The sequence below is a fragment of the Benincasa hispida genome, chromosome 7 (assembly GCF_027475165.1).
Source record: "Benincasa hispida cultivar pf3 chromosome 7, pf3_genome.v1.1, whole genome shotgun sequence".
In the NCBI taxonomy this organism is placed as follows: domain Eukaryota; kingdom Viridiplantae; phylum Streptophyta; class Magnoliopsida; order Cucurbitales; family Cucurbitaceae; genus Benincasa; species Benincasa hispida.
Genome location: NC_143484.1, coordinates 22,051,957 through 22,073,727, shown reverse-complemented (window position 1 = coordinate 22,073,727; position 21,771 = coordinate 22,051,957). Strand labels below are relative to the sequence as shown.

The 21,771-nt window shown below is 30.8% G+C and overlaps 1 protein-coding gene across 2 annotated transcripts; it reads right to left on the bottom strand.

Annotated features, from left to right (window-relative positions):
* Nucleotides 1-1,862: 1,862 nt before the first annotated feature.
* Nucleotides 1,863-6,833, bottom strand: LOC120081856 (mitogen-activated protein kinase 9-like). 2 transcript variants are annotated; one of them, XM_039037030.2, is made up of 11 exons: nt 6,563-6,833; nt 5,621-6,029; nt 5,409-5,536; nt 5,230-5,289; nt 3,642-3,791; nt 3,402-3,557; nt 3,174-3,311; nt 2,990-3,060; nt 2,800-2,901; nt 2,460-2,692; nt 1,863-2,093 (listed from the first exon to the last, which is right to left on the bottom strand). In XM_039037030.2, exons 2-10 carry the CDS (start codon nt 6,024-6,026, stop codon nt 2,479-2,481), a joined length of 1,425 nt encoding a protein of 474 aa, XP_038892958.1. In that variant the 5' UTR covers nt 6,027-6,029; nt 6,563-6,833; the 3' UTR covers nt 1,863-2,093; nt 2,460-2,478. The 2 variants fall into 2 exon arrangements, with proteins under 2 accessions (XP_038892958.1, XP_038892959.1); XM_039037031.2 differs by lacking the exon at nt 6,563-6,833 and adding an exon at nt 6,242-6,525.
* Nucleotides 6,834-21,771: the final 14,938 nt, after the last annotated feature.

Sequence of the window (21,771 nt, the reverse complement as noted above, 5' to 3'; positions counted from 1 at the left end):
GTTTTCAACTAAAAATTTTAATAAAAAAATAAGTAGAATGTACCGAATATTTCTTATTAATTAAACCAAAACTATAGGATGTGTTAGGCATAACTCTTAGAAAAGTATTCTTTAAACAAAAAATGTTTCTATAAGCATTTTTTTTTAAAAAAAAAAAGAAAAAAAGAAAAAAAGAAAAAAGAAAGTAATTTAGAGTGTTCAATATAGGTTTTTTAATGATTTAAGATGATCAAATGTACAAAATTTTAATATGTGAAAAAGTCGTTTCCATAGATCGTTCATTGAGGTACAAAATTCATTTGGATTTGTCATTTTAGTGTTGATAATTGTGTGAGGCGCAAAGTCTAGAGAGTCAATTATATGTTGTTATCAACCAAATTTTGCATAAATATAATTTTGTGTCCATGGAATTACCTTGCATCCTCTCCAAGTTATTAATCATGTTGTGCATTTGAAGCTTTTCTTTGTTTTTGTTAGTAGCTTGGGAGATTCTCTTGAAGGGATTCAAATAGGTTCTCCTCCATGGACCTTTTTTTCTTGTGTTGTATGCGCCTTTTCTATGCATTTGGTTTGTTTTCTCTTAATTGATTTGGTTATATTTGTGTTTTTATCATGTCTTGAAATCGGTTTTGAGGTCCATATCATTTTATTGCAATTCAATACTCTTTTGAAACAAATATTTTGATTAATTTAAAATTACTGTTTGGAGAAACTCTCAAGAGATGGATTATCCAAAAATGACTTTTCTATAATATTTATTTAGTTATCAAGATATTCTTAGATAACATTTTATAAGATCGTTTTCAAATAAAGAAAAAATGAACCAACTTATTTTCGAATATAGTAAAATGTCATTATCTATCAGTGATAGATTGCGATAAATCGTCAGACATCTATCAGTGTCTAATAGATGTCTATTGTGGTCTATTGTCCACCGATAGATATATATCGTGGTCTATTACTGATAGACTGACATTTTACTTGAAGTATTTTCGGTAGTTTTACCATTTAAAACAATTATCCCATTTTTTATCATCTAAAATAATTTAATAAGTTATAAACACCATTTTTTATCATTTTTTATCATTTAATAAGCTATACTATAAACACACGTTAAATTACTATTATTTTTCAGGAGTGCTTATAGAAACAAAATGATTGCGTTTAAAAAGTATATTTCCATAAGTTATTCCAAAAACATTAAACAGTCCAACAAAAAAAAAGTTATCAAATTTTAAGAATACATAAAAAATGTAACCATTCAGAATTGTTATTTGCTATAAATCAATTATTCGTTGCTAGGAACTAAAAAAAACAAATATATTTTTTTTAATTTTCAGGAATGTTTTATGTATAGATTATAAGATACGTTAAAATGCCATGTTACTTTATGGTTCTACGTAGATTGAGGCCAAGATTAGGGTTCACAACAAAACCAACAAAATTGACAAACAAATACGATTCGATCGGTTTAAAATATCGGTAAAACCAAAAGATGATGGTGCCACACAAGTGTATAATGCATACAAGCATATTTAAAAGTGAATCTAAAATGATTGAAATCTCTTCTCATTTTCAAAATCTCTAAAAAAAAATGATCTTAATTATTCGAAATCAATTTTATTAGTATAAAAATTATGTTTAAAAGAGTAAAATATTAATTGAGTGATTAAAAATGTGTTCCGAAGTGGATGATTGACAAAAGTTAGCTGGTTCTTTAAGAAGTCACATTTTCTAGCTTCCAATCTTCATCAAGTGTTTTGAAGTAGCATGAGAGTATCAAGCACTTTCCAACACTTTGCAATAAAATCACAGTTAGAGAAGCAAATTCTCACTAGATCTAAAAACCATGCTAACATATCTGAGCCAAATAGCATAAATTTGATCCTTAATTTTGCATTATATAGCATTTCTTGTACACATTTCTCCTTGTACTACCATCAAGTCAGTTATGGCAATTACTTTCAATGGCCCAGCCAGTGGAAACATATAGCAACATAGAAGTTAAATGGAAAGTTCAAAGGTGTATGAATGAGTGTAATTTTACAAATTAAGAATCTGAGGAAGGCTAGCAATGTTGTATTCTTTCCTTCCTACAAGGAAAAGCAAACAAGTTATATAATTTGAGAATATTCTGATCACTAAAGTGTGAAAGGGTAATTGCATTAAATAGCACTTTCATGAAAAATAATTAAGCAACACTCTTAAAAGATTGCAAATATAGCAAAATCTATCAATGATGGACTTTATCGCTGATAGACCCCTACTAGGAATATGATCTATCACTGATAGACCTCTATTAGCAATATAGTCCATCACTGATAGACTTCAAAAACAAAATCTAAATTTTACTATATCTATAAATTCTTTTACATTGTGCTATATCTGCAAATACTTTGGATCTGATTGCTATATTTGCAATTGCCCCAAAGTAAAAACTATAAGTCAGTGTTACTTACCTTGCAACCCTTCCCATTATTAATCCACCCATTTAGAACAATTTATGCTAGCACTCCTCAACAGGTTATAACTATTGCAATTTACTTGAACAGAACCGTTCCGAACAGGTAATGAATAAGCAGGTCCAGGAGGGTTTAGAAGCGCTGCACGTTCGGCCGAAGCTGCATTTCGCTGTTCAGTTTTACGTTTTTCATCATCATCATCTTCATCTATTGGTGTATATATTCGCTCCCTATGATAGTCGAAGATAAGCAAACGAGAAGGTGGTGATGTTAAACAAACGAAACAAAAGGTGAAATTTGTAATACATACATGTTTGTTCAAACACTAATTATATACCTAGGCAAGGAGGCATGCTTCCTTAGAAGTGGACTGCCTCTCGCATCTTTACCAGAGCGTTCCTCAAGATGATCAAATTGTCGCTTGAATCGATCAATTCCACTAATTTAAACATTTTTAAAGTTAAACAAAAGAAATTAATATTATCCCTTCCAAATAACCGATTAATAAATCAGTAAGAGTTTGTTACCTGGGATACAAAAAGTGACTCCCAGAGCCTTGAAGGTATTCCTGTAGCATCTGAGGGTGATACTCTAAAATCTGTCAAATTTCAAAGAATAGTTTGAGTGGGCTAATCAGAAATGCTTGAGACCCAAAAGTAAAGAAAACCTGTGCAGCAGTTATATAAAGCAATCATTTAATGAGGGTCATACTTCTCTATAAATAAGCTCTCTAACATCATCTTTGGTCAACTTTCTTCTTTCAAACTCAAACTCAAGTTTTGAGATAGGTTGCCTGGATGGTTCATCCTTCAGATTTGCCAGTCCATGGAAATAAGGATCAGCTAATGCCTACACAAAAGAACATGAGAGATTCATAAGTTCTGCAAAAAGTGATGATAATTAAAAGAGGTGTTAAAGATTAGTATCACTGAATCCCACCTCCTCTGCAGAAGGACGATCTTCGGGATCAAATGCAAGTAGACGTTCAAGTAAACGAAGAGCTAGTGGATCTGCATTAGGGAACTTTTGCGACAGAGGTATTGGATTCTTTTTTCTCATGCCACTCAAATACCTTTTAGCCTTTTCATTACGAATCTATAAGTAAGAACAACGTCAGTTTATAATCAGGATCAGAGCCCAATATACGAAAAATGTAAAGATAAAATCTGAAATAGAAACCTTAGCAATACATTCAGCTGAAGGAGTACCAAGTAAGTCAGTTATTAGATCCAGCTCATGGACAACACTTTTCCCAGGAAACAAAGGCTTGCTTGCCAACATTTCAGCAAAAATACATCCTATGCTCCAAATATCAATAGCTGGTGTATACTACAAATTGTAGTCAATGAAAATATGTTAGGTAAACGTGGGAGACCTTGGTCAGATCAGTACATGAAGTTCCCTTTATAAAACCATGTTCAACCATTTTGGTTTAACTACAGTTCTTTGCATGATTTTGAACGATTGAAACAACAAAAAGCTCAGAGAAACAACAAATCATATTGTACAAAATAAGATTACAGTGGACATGATAGGGAAATTCATTTTTGCTCTACTAAAATTAAAATAGACCATTCAGGATATTACAGTTCACTTCTTTATCCTACTTAATCATGACATTAAGTAGGGTTGGGAATTTATTATTTGTAGGCGGCTGTGAAAACATATGGTCAGACTATACAACTTGGACATACAAGAGTTCTTTACTTCAGAAAATGAAGTAAGCTATTTATAAATCTATAGCAGCTTATTAACAAATATGGAAATGTGAATATCACATCATGAAGCAAAGGATGGGTGTTAGAGTTAAAGCGTGAGCTGATATAGGTTAGGAACTTGGGATATATTTGATCTTTTATACATGTTCTTTAACATTCCCTAACTTGACAAAAGGACTATTATATGGGATTGGATGGAAACAACACTATAGAAACTCAAGCCTCTTTCTCTAATACCAAACTATAGACCTAAAATCTTAAGCTGAGACGTAAAATATATTTAAAATTTTATACACATTCCAAAAAGTGGGCTTGTAATATGCAAACTATATTGAAAAGATTCTTTGAAATAAATAAATAAGGTAACCACAAAATGTGGAAATAAATGGGATTGCTAATGCACAATACACTTTTCAGGTTGTTCACAATTCTCCACGAGTGAGACTAGCATTAGTCAAGCTTGTACTTCTTTCATTCTCGATCTAAGTCATAAGTGGAATTCATAATAGAAGAAACCATAAAAATATTTACTTCCATTTCTAAAATTAATCTTCAATTTTCATACTTTTAAACACTGGATTGCACATTAAGAAACTGAAAGGCGTGTTCGTCATAAAAGGGACAGAGGTGTGTATGAGAGAGAGACAAAGTCTCCAGTGCACAGCCAAAAACATTTTTAAAGAGCCAAAGCATCTGTCTGATAGTCCAACTGACTGCTCAGAGGTGTATGTCTGGCTATCTATCTGAGAGCAAGTGGGAGAGAGAGAAGGGGCAAAGCCAGCTTCAATTATATCAAAGATTTTTCACGCTCACATGATTAATGATTGAGCTTCTTTTTCTTCACCTTTTTATTAAAAGGAAGGCACATGATTGACCTTAGGAGGAGATTATGAAAGAAAATTGCCAGCAGTATAACTGAACAAGAGAAGGTGACAGACAAAACAAAATAGAAACAGGCAGATAGAGGACAAAATCACCGATTACATACTGCAAATATTAAAGAAACATGGTTGGAAAGCAGACTGTAGAGCAAGATACCCTTTACTTACCTTTGAGAAAAAGGAACCACAGAGTTCAGGAGCACGGTACCATCGAGTAGCGACATAATCCTTGAAAGAAGCAATTAAAGTCAGTTAAATCAAACTGGTTCAGATCAACTTGCAAAAAGCTTGTAATTCCTAGGATGAATTTAAACCATTTTTGTCTTGGTACAAAAAGAAACACATACTGTCCAAAAAATAGCAGATGGGGCATCACTAAAAGATGCACGAGCAAGTCCAAAGTCACAGATCTTCAGCTTGCAGTCTGCATTGGCAAGTATATTCTTCGGCTTCAAATCTCTATGGAACACATGAGCTGAAAACCAACAAAATAAGTCAGATGTTATGAGTGTGTAGAAAGATATTTCACCAAAGCCAGACAAAACATAAGAGGCCCAACCTGAATGTATATACTTCAAAGCTCTAAGAAGTTGATACAAGAAAAACTGATGATGCTGAGGAGTGAGATCATCATTAGTCTTGAGTACATGATGAAGATCACACTCCATCAACTCAAAAACAATATACAAATCTTTGAACTCCCTTCTGGAAGGAGGGAGCATTATATGTTTAATATCAACAATATCAGGATGCCGAAGAAACCGAAGGAGCTTAATTTCTCTAAGAATCCGTGTGGCATCAGAAACATGCTCAAAGACATTATTTATCTTCTTGATAGCAACTTTCTCACCAGAATGAGTGTCTACAGCAGATGCAACAACTCCATAGCTCCCTCTACCAATAACTTCTTCAATCTCATATTGAGTAGCTTCACCATATTCGGTGAAAAATTCCTTTTCAATCATATTCTGATAGCAATGACAAAAGTTAAAATCAGTACCACAGATCATAAGGGGGGGTTGTGGAAGACATAAATTGAACAAAAATCCTTCTTCCTTGATCTATCTATAATAAGACAATTACAGCAATCAAACCATAAGAGATTTCAGCGAGAATGCCTTTCCAATTCCAATAAAAGACGCCCAGAAGCGTAAGAAATAAAGAAATGACCCAATAATACCTCTAAAGAGTCAATAAAACTTTGAACAGTTCAAGTCAATTACAATCACAAACGATGGGGGGCATTATTGAACTGTTCTTCAATTTCCATTTCTCCCCCAACAAGGAAGAGTCAACCCAACATCAAATCGGAAAGATTCAACACAAGAAACTAAATAAAAGATCGAACACGATCATCAATTACAGAGTGTTATCGGTTATGTAAAACGACAAAAAACAATCAAACCCTTAATAGCTAGAAACAAACAAAGCCCTCGAAATGCGGGCCTTATCCTCTGAAATTCTGATTGCGAGGAACCCGATTAATGGCGAATAAACTAACCTTGTGAAGGGGTCCACAGTCCACAGAGGCGTGTTCTGATGGTTTTCAAAGCGAAAAGAAATGGGAATCGAAATCGAAGAAGGTATGAATATGAAAATCAAAATCAAACCCAGTTCTGAGGGCGGAAGAAGAAGAGAGGAGGAAAAAGGAATGAAGAAGAAGGTGAGTGATCGATGACTCCATTAATGGACTAAGTTGAAGGTCTGGTAAAATCAAGTCTACCATTTTATTTCTCTTTTGGCTGCGTCTTTTTCAAATAAAGTTGGAAACTATTGAATGATTTTTTATTTTATTTTTGACTTTATTTAAAATTCAACTTCAAGTTTTTTGGATGATAATGAACGCTAATGTGCCACGTTAATGTAACGTGTTTCTTAAACGCATATATAAAAGATGCTATTTAATCTATTTGGTCAACTTTAATAATCTTTTAAAATTTTCAATTTTAATTTTAATGTCTTATCGAAGAGCAATGAATAGGTCATAAAGATGTCCACGGGACGGAATGGGGTCAGGATGTCATTCTCCATTCTCATCTCCACTCTCCATTTTATTCCTCATCCTAGTGAAATTCTCCACGGGGATCGGGACAGGGATTTCCACGTGGATCGGGTTCCCCATGGTTCCTCATTATTTTTTTATTTTTTATTTTTTTAAAAAATCAATTAATTTAAATCACTGTGAGCAAATTTTAATCAAATAATTAACTTTATCACTAAATTGTTTATTATGGTTAGTTTTGTATGATAATTTGAATTTATTAATAAATTACTCAAATTTTAGCCTAAAAAAGACTAATTAATTTTTTAGTAGAAAGAAATAAATATAAATCAAATTATTCATCTATATAATTTAAATTTAAACACATTCATTATCTCTCTTAATAAATAATCAAATTTGAAATTTAAATGTAATATTTGTATAATAAAATAATAACATAATATTAGATAACTATATTAAATAAACATTCCCCGTCCCCGTCCCCGTTTAGCTCACCAGGGAATTTATTCCCTCACTCCCTCCCCCACCTAATCGGAGAATCGGGGCGGGGCCCCGCGAGGTCCCGTCCTAGTGGAAAAATTGGACATCTCTATTAGGTCAACCTACATGCTCTCACTTCTTTACCATCTAAAAAGGAAATTTAAAAAAATAATAATTTTTATAAAATAAAACTACCACGTGTATTTAGTTCGACCATACTTAAAAGCACCAAGAGTACAAGTTTTTCTCGTTATCGTATCATTGCTAACTATTTAGTTTATAGTCGAAATATATGTTCCAGTCAAGATTTAAAATGTGGATGTTGACTAAAATATTGAAGTCTTCGTTTACAAAAATGTTGATAGAAATATTGATAAAATGTTGATGTCAATAAATTGAAAACGATGGATTATTGATATTTATAATAAATAGTATTTTAGTAAAGAACTAAGTTATTACTCAACAAATAAATTTTTTTTTCATGGATGAGATGAATTCAGAAGTAACCTTGGGTTAATTTGGGGACATACAATAGATTTTTGTCCTATAGTATTCTACAAAAAAGACATATCAAGATAAATAATCTCGATATGCTCCTTAGATTTATTTAAAGCCCTCAAAGAGCTGTAAGAGGTGAAAATCTCATGTATGGTTCTGTAATTATGATAAGAACAATGATGTTATTACCAACTATGATTATTTCTATGCAAATTATAAAAACAAATATAAATTAATAAATAAACATTTTATGATTTTAAATTCTACTCTACATATTTGAAAAAGATCACTAAATTACGAGGTTAGTTCGAATTCTACTCTACATCTTTGAAATCTTTTATTTTGATTCTTGAAGTTTGATTTTTTTTTTTTCTAAAATAAATTTTGATGGATTTTTGTTGATTAAATTTGTGGATGAAAAAGTTTGTGTATATGTTTATGTGTTGCTTAAGTGAAACAAATTAAAATACATATGGAAAGTAAATTGGAGGTTAAGGTTAGCAAAAAAAAAACCATAAAAGAAAAAACAAAAATTTGAGATTGTGGGATTGAAATGAGAAGATGATAAATATAATTGACTGATGCATCATGTATCTTTATTTTTTCATATATGTGTTTAGATTTGTTTGTATACATATATACAATTTTTTTGTCTATGAATTTCATGTTAAAAGCTTACTAGGGTGGTTCGAAGCAAACTTTAAACTTCAAATGTTAAAAATGAAACTTTTCGAAGTTCAAGGGTACAATTGAAATATTGGTAAAATGTTGAAATATAAATCTTTAGTTTATAGTCAAAATATATGTTCTAGTCAAGATTTAAAATGTCGATGTTCATGAAAGTATTAAAGTTTTCATTTACAAAAATGTTGATGGAATTATTGGTAAAATATCGATGTCAATGAATTGAAAACGATTGGTTATTGATATTTATAATAAATAGTATTTTAGTAAAGAATTAAGTTATTACTCAACAAAGTTTTTCCTTTTTTAAGGATGAGATCAGTTTAGAAATAATCTTGGATTAATTTGAGGACACACGATAGATTTTGATGCTATTGAATTCTACAAAAAAGACATCAAAATTAATAATTTCAATATACTCCTTAGATTTATTTAAAGCACTCAAAGAGTTGTAAGAGATGAAAATCTCATGTACGGTTTTGTATTAGCGATGATTATTTCTATGCAGATTATAAAAGTAAAAAAATCAAAAAATAAATATAAATTAATAAATAAATATTTTATGATTTCTAAACAAGTTAGCATATCTATTATTTATATTATATTTATATTAATGACATTTCGTTGCTTAATTTTAATATTTCGTGAATTTTTTATGATATGATGAAAATATCGGTTCACTCATCATGTTGATGTCAAACCATGAAAATGTAGACATATTGTTGAAAATATTGACATACCGATGAAGATTTAATATTATGGTTCTATTCATATGTTGGAATGTCTCGATAAAACAACAATTTAACATTACAATAACTTTCTATTAGCAATTTTCTAAGTTTTTCAACCATTTGTTTTTATGAAAGGACTAGTTGAGAAATTTCAACCATATATTTTTGTGAAAGCAATAGTTTGAGAAATTATAATGCACATAAGGATGCCATTGTTTTTATTGTGGTAATATCAGAAATAGTTTCTTAGAATGTCGGGCATCTCGTCTTTTCAGTTGATTTTGCAAATATTTGTTAAAAAAATGTTAAATTATAACATCTTTGTAATCTTTCATTTCAATTCTTGAAGCTTGATTTTTTTTTTTTAAAACAACTTTGGAAAGCTTTTTTCGGTAAAATTTGTGGATTAAAAAATTTGTGTATATTTATGTGTTGCTCGAGTGAAACAAATTAAAATATATATGGAAAGTAAATTTGGGGTTAAGGTTAACAAAAAAATCATAAAAGAAAAACACAAAAGTTTGAGAGTGCGGGATTGAAATGAGAAGATGACAATAAATAAAATTAACAAATGCATCATGTGTCTTTAATTTTTTTTTTTTTTCATATATGTGTTTAAATTTGTTTGTATAAACATATACAAATTTTTCGTCATGAATTTCACAGTAAAAGGTTATAAAGATTGAAAAGTTCAATAGTACAATTGAAACCACTATAAATTTAGAGATAATTTTTTTATATATATAATTTAGTAAAAGAAAAAGAAAACTGATGCATTATGACGCATTGTTATCTTTACATATTTGGATATGTCACTTGATTTTCAATTTACATATCAATAATCAAGATTCATTCCTTTCTTGTAACATATTTAAGTGGTATTCTTACGTGTGTTCAAACTTATCAATCAAGAACTATTTAAACATTAGCTTTCTCTATATATCTTTGCAAATAATTGAGTTACTTTAATACATTGAGGGTAAATTTGAAAATTATTGAAAGTATTAAGGATCAAATCGATAGAATCTCTTAAAGATATATCTTTATGTTTGGATTATGGTAATTTGAAAACAAGCATCTTTGTTATGCTAGTCTTTTAAGTTGTTTTGAAATATGTTGTTTTAATCAATATTCCTTTTCGCTAAATATATCAAAATGACATTTATACCCTTAACTTTTTTATTAAGTTCAATATTATTAGAGTGGATATTCAAACCCATAACCTCTTAGTCGATGATATACATTTGAATTATACTCGAATTTACTCACCTAACATTTATTATTATTAATAAGCTTTTTTTAAATTTATTTTGTGGTAGAGGTATTTGAATATTTGATCTCAAATAAACATGCCAATAACGGTTGAATTATGTTTATTTTGGTAAAAAAAAAAAAAAAAATCATATTGTATTATGAATATAACGACTCAGCTAGCATGTATAAATTATGGATCGATAGTTCAGCATCAAATATTCGAATTTTTCATCTTAAATAATTATACTAAAAATATAAAACATGGATGTATAGATATTAATTATATTACTTTTCTTTTAACAAAGTTCATATTTAGAATTTCGTTATTGGTTAAATTAATTTTTGGAGAAAATGTTGTTATTTATTTATTTTTTTTATTCAATACAATTATTGAATTCGTTCCATTTTTCAGAAGAGTTGAAAGTGAAAAAGGACTAAACCGAAAATTCGGAAACCCCAGAAAAAAAAAATCAATAAATAATAAAATTTACGAACATGGCATTTCAATCTTAATTTATTGATAAAAAAATAAAATATTATCAGTTTTAATTTGGTTTCTTTTGAAATGTAAGTAAATAAGTCAACTTATTGAAAATATAGCAAAATAATTACTATCTATATTTTGCTATATTTAAAAATATATTTGACAATTTTTCATTTAATATAATTTTCCATTAAATTAGCAATTTATATAGAAATCCGATGTAATTTTGAAAACTTGATCATATTTTTAAATTAAATACAAGATTTTAAATCACGACTTGTTCCATTGAGATTATGTTCAAATGAGTAATATTATAAGCCTTCAAAATTATATACATGGTTAAATTACAATTTTAGTTTTAAGCCTATGTTCAAAAGGTCATCGAAATCTCAATTTTTGTCAAATTGGTCCCTGACATATATTCAAAATTTTAATAATTAATCGAAATTTTCAATATAAATTAAATTTTATATCTAATAAGACTTCAACTTTCAATTAAGTGTATAGAAGATGTATGAATTAAAAAAAAACGACGACTTATTTGACACAAAGATTGAAATTTCAAAATTTATTAAAAACAAAATTAAAAGTCTAAATATCTATAAGTATACTTAAAAACGCTAAAATCTATTAAATATAAAAATTTAAAAATCAAATAGATACAAATCTAAAAAAATCATGTGCTAATCTTTGAAGCTTAGATTAGAATTAAAATTAGATATCTTCACCTACCAATTATACTTTTGTTGGCAATCTTATTTGACCCAATTTATGGTTCATTTTTTAAATTAATTTATCTTTAATTACATTAAATTTATCTCTCAATATTTTCTCCCATGACCTTCCAAAATTCTTCTTTTCTCTCTCATAATTTTCTTCTCTTGACTTTCTCATGCCACCATCCAAATTCCCTTCTCTTTTTCAACCACATTAATTTAATTCCATCTCCTCCACATATAATCTTCTCCCTTGTCCTTCACATTTTTTCCCTAAATATAACATGGAGAAACCCTTGGATGCTCCCAAGCCACGTGTCGCCTAATCATTGGTGACACCAAATCTTATTTATTCAAAATGTATTTATTATTTTGATTTTACCCATCTTCTCATTTCGAGATTAATTGTATAAACTTCATGCTATTTGAGTAATATTCATGTTAGTTTTACTTTTGATATTTTATCGATGGTCTTTTCTCATAAATGCCTACTAAACCAAAAATTCGTGCGTCAATAAAACTCAAAAATTTAGTAATATTGACTTTATTTTTTACTGGTTTGTCTATTTCTTTTATTGTTTATATCTTTTTTATCTGTGTTTTAACCTTCTTAATTTTCATTTTACACAAAATTTCATAAAGAAATTTAATTCATAGGAATAAACTTGATTTTATTGTCTACTATTTATCATCTAATTATTTAATTTGTGTAAAGATTATTTAAGCTTTTGTTTGTAGCTTTTGGCTTCTTCATCTTCTTGAAGCCTTGCACATTTGTGTCTTTGGATCTTTCATTCATAGTGGGACGTATGAATAGTATTACGAGGATAAGAGATTTAATTTATTAATATATTATAGACTTTTTAGATTATTACTTGAATTCTTCTATATTTCAACTACATATATACCATCCAAGATTACACTAATAATATCTGATTATTGTTGGGAATTTATATGAGATATAAATAAATGCATCGTGACTGAATTATATCTCAAATTTCCACTTCACAAGTTAGAGTTAAATCAGTAATCGATCATAACATAACAAATAATAAAGAGAAAGAAAAAAGAAAACGATGCCAAAAGAAATATTGATTCCCTCAAAATTCGGGACCATATCCAGTCTTCTATAACTATAAATTGTATAATCCAAATTTGTACTATAAATCTCTTCCAAATAGTCCAACACGATCTAAACAATCTTATGGGTTAATAAAGAAATAGGCCTTGAAAGTTTGGGATCCATTTTCTTAACAGGTTTTTTCATGTAATGAATAATTTTCAAACTGCAATAAAAGTTAATTAAATGATCAATAAATAACAAAATATTAATTACAAAATTTCAGAGCATAAATTATTTCAAATATTTGATTACATACTTTAATCTATGTACGATTCGATTTTTTGAAATCCCTACTTGAGTTATTATTATTGTGCATACTTTTTTAAAAACAAATCTGATCTACTATTTTGATGTAAAAACGAAAATTTTCTAAAATGCATAATTTCTCACTAAAATCAAAACAAGATTTGATTTGGGATCCTTGAAAAACTTTAATTAAAATGAAATATATAAACTTAAAATTTCTAAACTAAATAGCTCTCAATGGAAACATTCAAAACAAACATGAAAACGTGAAATTTAACAGAACCATCATCTCTAGTTTTATGACAATGTCAACAGATCTCCTCGTCAAATATCTCGTATACGTTCCTTCCTATACCTAAAAGGCATATTGTGATAAAGGATGAGTATAATTATACTCAGCAAGTAAACTCACTATCAAGATCAGATTACAACCATACTAGTGGTACATGCATACTTTGATTTATCATGGAAGATCATCTAATGGACAATTAAATCCACCCGTTATATTTAGGTTACGTTTGGAATTGTGCTAGTTGTGTCAAAAAGTCATTTGAAAAAAAAATGTTAACTATTTTTTTTTTTTTTTTTTTTTTTTTTTTTTTTTTTGCGTTTGGTAAAATAGATTTTAATTAAACATATTAAAATCATTTAAAAAACACGTTAATTTCAGGTTGACTTTAAAAACAGTATCCTTCTCATTTTTAAATTCTCCTAAAATCAAGTAAAATTTTTAATTAGTATTTAGTTTTCAATTTTATACTTTAAAAAAATATCTATTTTATATATTTATCTATTCTCATCTAATCAAATCTATTTTATATTTTTCACAAGTTATTTACATCAACTTTTTTTTTAAAAAAAATATACCATATTCATTTTTTAAATAAAGCTATTTTTCTTAATATTTAAAAATTAATCTATAACAAACAAAATTTATCATACTAAATAATCATTTAAAATTTAAAATTACAAAAAATAAATAAATAAATAAAAAGGTTGATTATAAGTCTATTTTAGTTACTATATCTAAAATAAGTTGTTTTTGTATTTATTTACCTCTAACCTTCTTTTTCAAGTTTAAGTTGGAATTTTTACTTTTTTTCGCAACTGATTTTTCTAAAAGTACAACGGTCAACAATTATTTTAAAAGCTACAGTAATCCCAGAGCCTTACATTAGTGATATTTTGTTGCTTACTTTTATGTTTCGTGAATTTTTTATCGTATATTGAAAATATCGATTCATTCATCAAGTTAATGTCGAATTGTGAAAATGTGAAAATATTGTTAAAAATATTGATATATCGATGAAAATTTAATATTATGATGAGCATAAGTTGGAACATCCCTATAAAACAATAACTAATACATAACTTTCTATTAGCAAATTTCAAGTTTTTCAACCATTTGTTTTTGTGAAAGGACTAGTTGAGAAATTTCAACCATATGTTTTTGTGAAAGCACCCGTTGAGAATTTTTAATGCACATAAGGATTCCATTGTTTTTATTGTGCTAATATCAGAAATGGTACATTAGAATATCGGGCATAACAAGAGGTGTAGCTTTTTTTTTTAAAAAAAAAAATGAGGGAAAAAGGGATTGTTTAGAAATAAATTAGGAAAATGGTGTTTTTTTTTTCTTTTTTGTTCTTTTATGATTTTTTTTTTCTTTTCTTATTTTAATTTCCTTGTTAACTTCCCTTAGCATAGCACCCTTTTTTTTTAAAAAAAAAAAAAAAAAAAATTTCTATCCATTTACTTTTTTCTTTTATCTCTATTCCATTTTCCTTTTAAACTATTTTTTTAGGATTGAGATTGTTAAATATTATTTTTTGTTATAAAGTATAATTTTATTTCTAGATTTTTTGGTCTAATTTCTATTTGATCCATAAATTTTAAAATATTATATTTTTAATCAATTAATTTTGAGTAAATTCTGTTTCAATTTAGTCTAAAAGTTTCATAATGCTACAATTTTACCTTGGTATTTGAATTTTGTTTCAATTTGATTTATAGGATTTAAGATTTGCACTTTAACCTCAACATATCATCACATATATACTTCTAAGTAATACAGTTAAAATTTAAAAAACTACAATTTCACCATTGAGTTTTTTTTTTCCTTTTTTTTAAGGCAATACTAGTAAGATTTAATTTTTGTTTCAGTTTAGTGGATAGGTTTTAAGATTTACACTTTTAACTTAAATTTTTCATTAAATACTAACTTAATGTCTTTAGTAGTAATATCTATTAGTTAATTTAAATAATTATAATTAATTAATTTATATTTTTCATCAAGATTAAAATAAAAATTTATTTCATATATAATTATTTTAAATTAATTAATTAACATTAATGCCAAAGATTGAAAGTGAGTATTTAGTGAAATAATTCAAGTTAAAGTGTGAATCTTGAAATCTAGAGATCAAATTGAAACAAAATTCAAATCTCAAGGTAAAATTGTAACATTATAAAACCTTGAGACTGAGCTGAAACATAACTTACTCAAAATTAATTGATTAAAAATATGGTATTTTAAAACATACGGATCAAATAGAAATTAGACTCAAAATCTAAAAATCAAAATTATATTTTATCAAAATTAATTGAAGTTAAAAGTGTAATTCTTAAAACCTATCGGCTAAATTGAAACAAAAATTAAATCTTACTAGTATTGTCTCAAAGAAGAATAAGAAGAACTCATTGATGAAATTGTAACAATTTTAAATTTTAATTGTATTACTTAGTAGTGTATATATGATGATATGTCGAGATTAAAGTGTAAATCTTAAATCCTATAAACCAAATTGAAACAAAATTAAAATCTCAAGATAAAATTGTGACATTATCAAACCTTTAGACTAAATTGAAACAGGACTTATTCAAAATTATTTGATTAATAATATAACATTTTAAAACCTAAGGATCAAATAGAAACTGGACCAAAAAATCTAAAAATAAAATTATAATTTGTAACAAAAAAATTAACATTTGACAATCTCAATACTACAAAAAAAAAAAAGAAAAAAAAAAAAGAATGGAAAAAATGAAATAGAGACAACAAAAAAGTAAATGAATAGAAAGTTTTTAAAAAAATAAGAGTGAATAAACATCAATAACATCTTTATTAGTAACAAAATAAGTTTATTGTTTACAAACAACGAGTTTTAAGACGTAAAACCCAACGCTTTCAACTTTGGTTTGTTTTCCTTTGGAGAAAAATTTTAGCAGGGTTATATTGACGACCATAGATTCTGTTATGGTACTATTCACAATCTTTTCAGTGCTTTTAAGCTCCATGTCATGAGTGCGTGTCGCCAACTCCTCAGATGTACGGGGTTTTATTCCTTATAGGATGTAGACAAGCTCCTATTGTATGCCTTGTGTCACAATCGCATCCTCGTAAGGGTCTCGAGGTGATTGTGTGACACTTGCTCTCGCCCTCAAATAAGTCAGTCAATCCAAATTTGAATAGTCGATGACACAATGCGCATTTCTCACAACTTCCACCCCCGTTCTTGAGAAAATGTTTTAGAAAACGGGTTTTAGAGAAAAAGGTTTTCGCAAACGTTTGAAAGCATGATTTGAGCAAAGAAAGATTGTAGTAGGCTAGAAAATAATAAGCAACAACAATGAAGATTGTAGTAGGCTAGAAAACAATAAGCAACAACAATGACTTTATAGCATACCACACCGAGTATGAGGATATGATAATTAGTCTTACTCCCATATAGTGCATTTTGAACAAAAAGACATCCGCCACCCTTGCATATGGAAATAGGTGAGCGATCGTACACTAAGAAAAGTACATAGAAAGTAAGCTAACTAACAAAATAAAATATATAGGATGAAAGCATGGTAAAAAGAAGTAGAGGTAGACATTCAGCCATGGGCAATACGCCCTGAACAAGTATGACTGTGACATTCTCCCCCACTCAATTAGTTGACGTCCTCGTCAACCAACTCTGCTTGAACTCATTAAATTGTTGAGTAGTTTCCTTGAGGTCTGCTACGCGTTCCCAACGAACTTTTCTGTCTTGGAGGCTTTTCCACCTCTCCAGGAACTCTTCTAAACCTTGTCTTGGTCGTCTAACTCTATCTCTTCCAGCAAGTCTCTCATTGATTTCTTCCTTTGTCGTGCTTTTCTTCGTGGCAGGCAGACATGTCACCACATTACATCGCTCATCGACGTGGTCGAGGTGATAGGGTTTAAATCTACTTACGTGGATGACAGGATGAATCTCCATCCATGACAGTAATTACACTTGATAAGAAGCTTTGCCAACCTTTTCGATGACTTCCACGGGTCCTCTATAACTGCTCACGAGGCGACATTCTCTTTGGCCTTGCAATCAAAATTGTTTTGGGTGCAATCTTACCCGAACTTTGTCCCCTAGTAGGAACTCTCGGCATTTGTGCTTTCTTTTCCTCCCGTTTGGATGCAAGGACTTATGTGAACTGCCTGACTCGAAAATTCAACACTTTTCTAAGACACACAAAATGTCTTGAAAGGCTTTCACTTCCATGGCTTCAATTGACTCATGGGTAAGGTCCCTCTCCAACTGGAGGGCTGAGATCATCTTTATTCCATTCGGTTGTTTGATTCTGACATGCACAATGGTGGACGTAGACCTTGTGATCATTAAGCATTTGGCAAGGGGTATCGGTATTACCTTGTGCTTGCACAAGAATTCCATCCCCAACACTACATCAAAGTCGTCCATTTTAACGATCACAAAATCAACAGGGCCATTCCAATCTCTTAACTTTATGACTGTTCTCTTTACCATTCCTGTAATAGGCAAGGCCGCAGAGTTCACTGCTTTCATTTTCTCTACTCCTCCTTTCCAATAGAGATTCAACCGTCAAACTTGTGTTTTAGACATAAAATTATGGGTAGCTTCGGAGTCGACTATGGTAGTCTTTGCCAACCTATAATTGACCTAAGTATCTTTTGGGGTTCATTTGTTTCTCCCATATTCCTCTGGAGGGTAGCTAAGAATCTTAGGGCCCCAACTTGTGGGGTTTCATCTTCCTCTACTTGTATGTTCTTGTCCTCTGTAAGAACACCTTTGCCTTTCGAGTCTGAGGCTAATGAGGCTTGGAAGACGTTAAAGGTTGCTCATTTCGGACACTGGCTTGCCTTGTGGTGCCCCTTGCATATATAATAGAATGGGGGCCGATAAAAGTTCTGTTGATTTGGACCTTGCCACATATTTCCAGTCTTCTATTGAAATGGTTTGTCATCCCCATTAGTGTCTTTGTCTCCCCCACTATTTCTTGATGGGCTTGAACAATTGCTCTTACTCCCTTTAGTTGGGGATCTCAAGTGTTACCTCATCTCTTGAGATTCGTCAGTTAATTCAAACAATCGTTCCGCCACTGCATATGCGGCTGGTAGATCCTGTACTCTCTATTCATATAATTTTGTTTTTTTCCCACGGTTTCATACCTTCGACAAAATAGAAAACTTTATCTTTTTCGGACATATCTCATGTGTCCAACACCAACCCAAAAAATTGTTTCACATAGTTCCTAATAGTGCCAGTATGTTTCAATTCTTGTAGCTCATGTCTTGCCAAGATTTCAATATTTTCGGGGAAGAACTGAGAACATAACTTCTATTTCAGTCTCTCCCACGTGTCGATGGTGCACCGACCTTGTTGGATGTCTAGGAAACGGGACCTCCACCATAACTTGGCATCTTCTGCTAGATGCATCGTCACCAAAGTGATCTTTGACTCTTCAGTAGATGTGTTCATAGCTCTAAAATACTACTCTATATCAAAGATAAAATTCTCTAGCGCTTTCGCGTCACGAGCCCTATAGAAGGGCTTAGGTTTGAGTACTTTTACCATGTTGAATTGGATTAGACGCCCAACTGGGGTTTGGTTTCCCATCGCTCTCATGATGTGGTTAACTCTTGCACTGATGTTCACGATCTCAACCCGAACAACATCGAGAATGGCTTGAAAGTCTTCGCATAACTCAGTCACCATCTGAATTATCAGCTACTGCGAGTTTTCTAGTTCTTCGACACGCTCTTCCATATGGGCAACGAAGCTTGACGTGCATCCCGTCCAAGTGGCCAGCCACCGCATAGATTTCATCGACCTTGTCAGAGACTTCTTGTAACCGAGTTTCTAGGAACCGAACTTGATCAGGGACTTCTATTATATAGAGAATTTGCTCTTCTATCTCGACCAACCAGTTAATATGGGACTTGCCCAATTTTTTCGTAGCGGACATGATAACAGCTTCTCAACTTCACGAGCCAACTTGGCTCTGATACCAACTGTCACAATCGCACCCTTGTAAGGGTCTTGTGGTGACTGTGTGGCACTTGTTCTCACCCTTGAACAAGTCAGCCAATCCAAATTTGAATAGCTAATGGCACAATAGGCATTTCTCACAACATCTACGCCCATTCTTGAGAAGATGTTTTAGAAAATGGGTTTCAGAGAAAAAGGTTTTTGCAAACGTTTGAAAACATGAATTGAGCAAAGAAAGATTGTAGTAGGCTAGAAAACAGTAAGCAACAACAACGACTTTATAGCATACCACACCGGGTATGAGAATATGATGATTAATCTGACCATGACACCTTGGGTGTAGAGCTGTTGGAACTTTTGAGGTTTGTAACCAGTATACATAGTCAAATTATAATTAGTGTACTAGTCGAAAGCTAGGAAATGACGTGGCGATTTGTGATTGGTATAATTAGGGGTAGGGGGATTCAAACCACATACCTCATGGTTTATAACTCAATCGTATGCAATTGAGTTATGCTCAGTTTGACATAATTCATACGAACTTCTTCCTCGTTTACACTAAAAAAAAAAAAAAAAATTGGTTCATTAATGTATTTTGATAAACGCATTGGTGGATCATTGAAATTCCCAAATTTCCCATAATTTTTGCAATCTCTATTTCTCACCCAACCAAATCCCCAAAGTAATCGTCACTCCACTTCTTCCTTGTTTCAAAGCTGACGCAGAGTGTCACAATCACACCTTCCTAAGGGTCTTGAGGCAATTGTGAGGAACTTGTTCTCGCCTTCGAATAAGTTAGCCAATCCAAATCCGAATGGCCGATGACACAATTGACATTTCTCATAACCTCCACCCTCGTTCTTGAGAAAATGTTTTAGAAAATGGGTTTAGAGGAAAATATTTTTGCAAACGTTTGAAAGCATGATTAAACAATGAACATTAGCCGTACAGCTAGAAAGCAATAAGCAAAATCACGGCTTTATAGCATACAACCCACTGGTATGAAGATATGATGATTAGTCTTACCCCTATATAGTGCATTTTGAGCAATTTTATGACCGTCATCCTTGCATATAGACATAGGTGAGTGGTCACTTACAACAAGATGGACTAATAAAGCAAACTAACTTACAGAATGAGATACATAAGATGAAAGCATGATAAAAAGGGGTTGAGATGGGCATGTAGCCATGGGCAACAGGCTCGGGACAAGCATAGCCGTGACTTTCTCCCCTACTTAATTGGTTGACGTCCCCATCAACTGGCTCTGCTTGAACTCAGTGATTATTGGAGCATCATTCTTCAGGTCTTCTGTGCACTCCCAGCTGATTTCTTCGTTAGGGAGGTCCTTCCATTTCGCCAAGAACTCTGTCAGTTCTTATCTTGGTCTTCCAATACAACGTGTATGTTTGTCCAGAATGTTGGGTTGTATGTCCTAAAACTCGCAGTTAGTAATATTAAACATATTCTATTTACAATAAAGATATCATTGAAGTTTATTCAATAAAATTGTTATTGAATATGTAAATTGCACTTGTAAAGACTAAATCTAATAAACTGAGATTCGACTATTATATGGATACTTGGACTTTATGTAGAGACATAAGAATAGATCAAGTTTTAGTAAATAGGCCAAACGGTCTATAGTATATGAATAAGGTTGGGTACCTTATTCTGGTAGCACTATTGGATGCGGCCCACTGTGTATTTAGTACAAACGATGTGATTCTGAATCGTTCATGTGGAGACATGCGAGTGGGGATGTCTTATGCAATGGGTTTACATAAGACCAGGACCAAGAAATAAGTCACTCTTACTTTATAACGCTTTTTACTGTTTAAGACTGACTATTTCAAGTCGATGACCTAGGTAACTCGACCTTAATCCTAAGCTAACTATGAACTTCTGTTTATTCGGGATTATTCTTAGATTTGCATAGGTGAGGATTGGCTCAACAACGCCGACTCAATAATTCTCCCATTTCAATGGTAAGAATAGGTAGATAGCTAAGGACATAGAGTGCAAGATGGAATTCACTCCTACCCGCGTTTAAGGTTAGCAGAGAGGTTGTTCTTTTAAATATTGATTCCAGGTCTTAAAAAAGGGTCCCACCCTCTCGTTGGCCTGAGAGAGACTCAGTTTAGTGATTGGATCACAAACCAATTGTTCATTAGAAGATTAGTGGAACTTAAGGAGAAAGATGTAATCTTCGGGATAAAACAA